Below are 7,655 nucleotides of genomic sequence, written 5' to 3'. Positions count from 1 at the left end.
AACTAGTGAAAGTCAGTGGACTATTACCTTGGAGTTACTACTTGTGGCCACATTGGCCACCGTTTACTGTCAAATTATAACACAAATTACTACAAATGACCTAATTTGTACCAGTATGAACCATGAAACGAATGAACAACTGTTTTTAACATTTTTTTTTTTTTGTGATGGGAAAAAACACATCAGTGGCTAACAAGTCATGACACACACTCTTTGATGTCTATATTTAGACTTAGAAACTCTGGGATTCAGGGAAAAGTCCATTTTTCCAGATAAGATATTATCTGTATATTTTTTTTCCCTCTACATCAACTGAAACTTTCGTAGAGATGAAGAATGTGGCACGCCGAGTAGAGAAGTCCAAAAAAGATCATCAGTCATCTGTTGTGTTACCTGCCTTGCTGACCTGCAAATCATCATCTCAGGAAACAAGCTGAGATCCTATCAGACCCATGGATACAGCTAAGCAATGAGCTGAAACTCAATGGAAAGCTTTGTGAAGCTGGGACCAGCTGCAGATTCTGCTGATTATTCCCATCCATCCATCCATCCATTCATCCATGTAGTTTTATCTCTTTGCCTCTCTTTACACACAAAGGACTACTGTTGACTACTGGCTTTCTTAACACTCAAGTATTGCATGTGAGTGCATTACGTTGCAAGATGCCACTGTGATCATTGTTTCAGTCCATACTGATCCATTCTGGACACAACTCCAGTGTAAGAAATTGGTGCAGCTGAAGTTAAGCTGTCTGCAGTAGCTAGATCAAATGGTAATCTTGCAAAGTGAAAGACTTTCTAGAATCAAACATGATAACAAAACAAGGATTTTGTCTTACACCTGAAGTAGGAAAGGATATTTTATCCACCTGTATGAATGGGAAGCAAAACCCGTTTCAGTGTGATGCCATTTTGGTGTGGTTTTAGGTTTGGCTAGGTTGGGTATTGTTGCCATGCTGGAAAATAAGTTTTCTTCTAAGTTACAATGCTCTAAGAGTTGGAGCAAGCTTTAACTTATTTACGTGCATTTTCACTTTTATCTTCATACAAGCCTTCCAGGACCTGCAGAGACACATCCCTTCTACATGATGCCGCAATCACAGGTTTAACGGTATGTGTGTGTTTTTTTTGTTTTGTTTTGTTTTGTTTTGTTTTCTGACTTATAGCATTTAATTTAATGGTCAGCAAGCTTTTTCCGTCCGACCTCTCGTTACCTGATCTATGACACTGGATCTGCTACTACAGCTATAAGTGTCACTGTTATTCATTCATTCATTTCTACCGCTTAATCCGTCAGGGTCACGGGGGAGCTGGAGCCTATCCCAGCTGACTATGGGCAAGAGGCGGGGTACACCCTGGACTGGTCGCCAGTCAATCGCAGGGCTGACACACAAAGACAGACAACCACACACGCACACACTCACACCTACAGGCAATTTAGAGTGGCCAATTAACCTATCCCATGCATGTTTTTTGGGATTGTGGGAGGAAGCCGGAGTACCCAGAGAGAACCCACGCAGGCACAGGGAGAAAATGCAAACTCCACACAGAAGAGCCCAGGCCGGGGTTCGAACCTGGAACCCTCTTGCACCACCGTGCCGCCCATCACTGTTTTTATTACTATTATAACAAACAGTTTGCCAGTGCTTGAATACAATATTATTCAGCTGTTCCTGGTCTCTCTCTCTCTCTCTCTCTCTCTTATCTCTCCACCTCTCAGCTGCAAAACATGGGTCGACATCATATTAAACCCTATGGATTACAAATGGGATGTCACTGAAGTTCATATGTGTGTGAAGGCAGACAAGTGAATACTTTTGGCAATATAGTGTACCTGTCTTTGTAATAATAAAAAAGCACAAAAGTCCTGTAACTGTCACAGTAGAAAGGCTTATGAAGTGACTTTGCCAACATGTGGGCATAAGAGTAAACACAGCAAACAAAAAACGATTGTTTGAAAAGTGTCTGAAAAGTGTGTTTCACTCTTCAGTAAAATCCCCAGGTGAGTCATGTGCACACACCTTTGTTAACCTCTGATGATTTACTTTTAGAAAAAGATAGAGGATCCTTCCGTGAAAAGGTGTGCATGCAACTTGAGAGTGAAAAATATAAATACATCACCAAAACCACAACTCTGGTGTGACATGACTTTAGTATAACCTGAGGATAAGATATGACTTCAACAATGCTTGCTTTGACAGGCAAAATAAAAATCAGGCACTGAATGACACTGAATGATGAACCACAGGAATAAAACAAATTTTAAAAGTCTGTGATATGATGTGATTTATGTTTGACAGGTTGGGTATGTTCAGTTACATTTTGACAAACATGCATGTTTATCATAGAAAAATCCTAGCCTCTATTTTACTGGCCCAGACTAAGAAGTCACTTCATTAGGAGGCTGAAGGAACCATGAAAGGTTAGACCCACTTCTGGGTGGGTTTTGCATTTCTATTTTACCCGGCCTGCCAGACCTACATACTTAAGAGCAATGAAATAGTTGTGCACACAAAAACGCCTTAATTCTTCTTCTTCTTCTTCTTCTTCTTCTTCTTCTTGGGTGTTATTCACTATGAAACAAGAAAAACAAACTCATAATGATGATTTGACTCACTTCCCACAAAAATGATTAGACAGCTTTCAAGATACCCTGTTTGACCTCTTTATCTCATCAATCTTTGAGTTTTCCAATACGCATGTATGTGTGGGAGGCAATGAGAACCGTTGAACTTACTGGAAAAACAGTCCCACCACACAGATTTCCCTGTTGTATTTGAGGTTCTTGGTTATATTTAAACAGTGTTGTTCAGTGCAAGTTCAATAGGTAAGTTCAATAGTTTAATGCAAAGTTCAAAATTTAAAGAGAAGACAGAAAAGAGGAGGGATTCCTGGGCGGCAGAGCAGTGTCTGGAGTGGGATTGCCAAGACATGTGGGAAGAACACAGGAGTAGGGAGGAGACATCCCAGAATCCACTCAGTGGCGGTTTTTGGCATGGGTGAACCGGGCTCTCTCTGCATCTCTCCCAGTCACAGGCAACACGCTCCTCGCTCGTGGGTTTGACTCAGGCATCATATCATCACAGCCCTCTTGGCCTGTGCTCTGTTTTTTCAAAAAATTTTTCCTTTAAAAATTATGTTCATTTCATGAACATTAAAGTAGATAAAAACAGTTACATGAACAATACCTATTTGAACCATTTCAGTTATATTGGTAATACAAAGGCAGAGTGTAGAGTCTGCAAGAAAAGAATTTCATATAGAGCCGGCTCCACAAACAACCTGTTGTTTCACTTTAAGAAAAGTTGAATTGTAAATAGTTGTTTTTTGTATTTTTAGTAATTATTTTTATATGTGGAGTAAATAAATATGTTTATATGTTTATATAATAAACATATATAAATAAAAAAAATACATTAGTAATTTATTTTGAGCATATTTTTACATTATTGTTGACTGTAAATTAATTTAATCAATAAAACAATCTGAAGAGCCGCTTGGGAGCCGAAAGAGTCGGCTCTTTTTAGCTAGCCGAGCCAAAAGAGTCGGTTCTCTAAAAAGAGCCGGAATTCCCATCACTACCGTCTGTACATGCATATGCGCTGCTGGGGCATGCAGGGAGATCAGATCCTGATCATTCGGCAAAAGAAGACGCAATCTTCCATTTATCCGGTAGGTGGCGATAATGCACTTGTAGGCAGGTTTGACATCCGCAAATAAATCAATCGAAGAAGAAGAAGAAGAAGACCAAGCAGCAAGACCTCGCTGCCACTGCTGCTAACCGGAGGACAGAGTTGGTGGGTGTAACGTTATACCGCAGTAGATTTAGTAAAGCTGTTTTACATCTTCGATGAGACGCTTAATTAGCTGTTGATGTGAATAAGAAAAAACGTATTTTGTGTAGAAGTTACACCGGGCTTTCGTCAGAGTTATCTGAGCAGTAGCAACGCACTCTCACCAAGTTGCTAACTTTTAGCTAAAAGTAAAAAAAAAACTGTACTGGTAAAATAAGTATTTTCTCTGTATGGCGACCTTAACCTGACACATGTCTGATCAAAAGCCTTTTAATACACTATTGCATTAAAATCACAAAAACAATGTGAAACGGACCAGTTTTTCAAATTGAAAATTATTGTTTTCATGGCGATAAACCTGTCACGTCTTTTTCAGACTAATAATCTAATCAGTTAATTGCAAGGAAAGGGTGAATAACTGTAATTTGATTTACAAATATATAAAACAGAAAAACCTCAGATATGAGAGGCTCAAAAACATGTTGCAGTTTTGCTTGATGAGAGATAGACATGATTAATCGATAATCTAAATTGTAGCCGATTAATTTTCTGTTAGTGGACTTAGATTTCACTTTACTAAACCCTGTGGGTCTGAGGTCCAGCCCATCAATCACATCATTATGTACACATAAAATTATTTACAGTATTTAAAACATAAAGGTCAGATACCACTTCCATATCTATCACTGTGGTGCAATCAAATGGTTACATTATAGAAAGAAAGGTCTGATCATAGTAGATAGTAAATATAAATATTGTTGTTGTTGTTGTTTACTTATTAGTGCTTTTTGGAAGCATCTTAGCATCTTACAGGACTCACTAGTCTTATTTGGGCAGCTTTTATTTTTGACATTGTTTTTGAGGACTGATACATTAGTCTTTTGTAACTGATAAATCATTTCACAGGAAACACAGTTGTATTTTCAGTTTCTGATTTAACCCCCTTAGTTATCTGTTTGAATATACCAAGAATTAACATAATTTAAACAGGTACTTTTTCTTTTAATTAGGGATGTTGCTTGACTGGTGTTAATGATGTTGATTTCTTTTCTGTGATGTTGGCAGAAAGACTGAACATGGCGACGCCAGTATCTGTACTCCGCCTGCCCAGAGGTCCCGACCCTAACAGCCGTGGATTTGACCCCAGATCACCCCGTTTCATCGCTCTCTGTCGCACCTCCATTTCCACTTCAGCTGCCTCAGAGGCGGACCCTGAACTCCTGCAGAGAGAGCAGCACACTCGATCTGTGCTGAGAGAGAAATTTCTCCGATGTCTGCTCTCCATGACCAACAAGAATGTTCAGTTTCACATGTATGAGAAGGTAAAGGTGGAGGCCACGTTTGGAGCGTCTGACATTGACGTTCTGAACTTTCAGGTGTCGGACTTGCACACTCCCATCGGGGTACAGAAAGAGGCTCTGATCAGGTGTCAGGATGTGATTTCAATGACTTTTGATCTGAACACCTGAGGATTTTGTTTCTTGCTGAAGCAGAACATGTCACTTGGTGATATCATTTGTTGTTGCAAGTAGCATCTTTTTTCAGAGTGTAAGAGGTAGTTTATAAAACAGTTTATTTTTGCAGAATGGTGTGGTTGCACATTGCTATTTCAGTCCTATCTGTATTGTTCAGTAGAGCGTGCTGACATGTGACTTAATATTCAAAGATCTGACCCTGATGACAAGTCCCCCTTTTTCACCACAAGATGGAGCCCTATTCCTGTATTTAAAGGCATACGTCACAATCTGACAGGCGAGCTTGTTATAGTTGAAACTAGCATTGGAGGATGCTGTTCAGGGAGGCCAGTATTGGAGGACTTTTGACAAATTAGTCACCAAAACAGTCAAAGTTTATCAGTGTGTCTCCCATTTCTGCTCTACATTAAGTAGATTAAGTCTGCTGTCTCCCTTTGTGAGATGCAAAACCTTGTTGCTGGTGCTGGTGCTCACATTTATCTTGTGTAATTGAAATTGTTTAACCGAGGTAAATGAAATATTGCACTAAAGACTTTTTTTTTTTTTAGTTAACTGCTTATGTATTTGGAAAATGATCAAGACTTGGTTATGCCTACACTGGAGTTGTTTTTGCAAAAGATTTTTGTACTGATAAAGATTGACATTGCAAAATTGTAAATGATGTGTAACCCCCAGACCACCATCTCCATCAAAAAGATTTATTTCATAATAATTTTCAAAACATGTAAAAGGAAGAGTATCTTCTTTACACCACAGACTGAGTTTTCCACTTTCCCTTTATGCACTGCGTAGAGATAGTTGCATAACTGTTATGGAGCATTCAGCAGCATGCTGTCAACAGAATGATTAGTGTAGTGCCTGTATTTAATCAGACTCAGTCAGGTTCACGTTAGAGCTGCAACGGAACAGACAGAAAATTAATCATTAGGCATTTTTGTTTGAAAAGTCATTCAAAAAAATTGATGGTTTCCTCATGCATGTTATATCAAATTGAATGTCTTGAGTTTTGGAGCAGTTGACACTTTTGTTAAGTCATTTTACTTCTCTTTGTAGTCATTTGATTGACTTTTCAGCGAGAAATGTTAACAGTCACTTGAAACAGGTTGAGTCCTAGGGGCCGCCTTGACCCCCGTAGGCCCCTGGGACTGTGTCCAGTAGGCCCCTCCAGTGATCCATTCGTGAATACAGAGTTTCAGAAATATCAGAAAGCCAGAATGAACAATAAATTAATTTAGTTTTTTTTCTTCAATCTGGGAACCAAAACATTTACAGTGTGTGATATTAACTGGAATTAAATTAATAGGTTCTCAAATATACTGAGGTATTAGATGGATCAGATACACAGCAGATCATTTTTTCCTTGATGTTTCTGTAATCTTCTAACAGCCAACACTGATCCAACATCTGATGGCGGGGCAGATATTAGTTATTTAAATCCTTGGTCATAAATATAATACGGCAGAGCAGGATTCATCATTGTTTAGCACCAGCCTCATGGGGAGGAGGAGGAGGGGGCATCAATACTATTTAATCTTCCTAAAAGGTGTATTTTGCGAGTTCCCAATAAGTCATTTTATTTGAGTGCCATTAGGCGGTCGTGCTGTGCCTGTGTCTCTTTTTTGTACCTGAATTATCTGACCACTCAGTGTAGACAGTCATCAATGAGGCAGTGAGTCATCCTCCCTCTCTCTCCCACTCTCTCTCGCCCTCCCTAATCCAAAATATGACTTAAAACCTTGCATGACGTCATCAGGGCCTGTGTGATTCAATCAGGAAGCCCTCAAGGACAACCAATGTTAATTTCATAAACACAGGCATGCTGTGCTATGACCAGCAGCCTTCAACTACTACTGTTCTCACTCTCATCTCTGTGATGAGTGTCCATAAAGCCTGCAGGAACACATACAGCACACAGACATATGCATTTCTTTATGCTTTTGCTTCACTCCTTTTCTTAGGCAGATATTGTAGTTTCTAGTGGCTGGAGTTACTCTGCAGACTAAGACTGTACGTGCAAAACATATGCCCAGCTAATAAAATATGATGATCAGTGTGATGCAACTGCCCCTCTGTAAAAAAAAGTATCTTAAATTAGCCCCTCCTCAACCAGCTAAACCACTGAAAAGAGATCATATATATAAAAAAAAGCCCACGTGGGAGCATCAGCCAATTTCTCCTTATTATAGTCAGTAAAATTAATCTAATAATAAAATATGTAGCAATGAAACACTGACGGGAGCCATTTTGGTGCATATTGTGTACCTTTAATTTTTGACAGTACATTTTGCTGATAATACTTGTCTATTTTTGTTTGAGTAAGGTTGAAGGACGTTTACATTGTGGTGTTACTGTCAAATAAAGGGTGAATACCTGATGCACACCTGAA

At 39.2% G+C, this 7,655-nt stretch overlaps 1 protein-coding gene across 2 annotated transcripts; it reads left to right on the top strand.

Moving 5' to 3' along the window:
• Positions 1 to 3,711: 3,711 nt before the first annotated feature.
• Positions 3,712 to 7,655, top strand: gemin7 (gem (nuclear organelle) associated protein 7). Of its 2 annotated transcripts, none has more exons than XM_041047347.1 (2): positions 3,712 to 3,797; positions 4,860 to 7,655. In XM_041047347.1, exon 2 carries the CDS (start codon positions 4,871 to 4,873, stop codon positions 5,261 to 5,263), a length of 393 nt encoding a protein of 130 aa, XP_040903281.1. In that variant the 5' UTR covers positions 3,712 to 3,797; positions 4,860 to 4,870; the 3' UTR covers positions 5,264 to 7,655. The 2 variants fall into 2 exon arrangements, with proteins under 2 accessions (XP_040903281.1, XP_040903282.1); XM_041047348.1 differs by having other exon boundaries at positions 3,741 to 3,797; positions 4,864 to 7,655.

Source organism: Toxotes jaculatrix, chromosome 9 (assembly GCF_017976425.1).
Source record: "Toxotes jaculatrix isolate fToxJac2 chromosome 9, fToxJac2.pri, whole genome shotgun sequence".
In the NCBI taxonomy this organism is placed as follows: Eukaryota; Metazoa; Chordata; class Actinopteri; family Toxotidae; genus Toxotes; species Toxotes jaculatrix.
The sequence above is the reverse complement of the archived record's forward strand: the minus strand, read 5'-3'. Positions and strand labels throughout refer to the sequence as shown.

Coding starts and splice junctions, on each gene's coding strand:
- gemin7 (XM_041047347.1), top strand. CDS start 4,871: ATGGCGACGCCAGTATCTGTACTCCGCCTGCCCAGAGGTCCCGACCCT.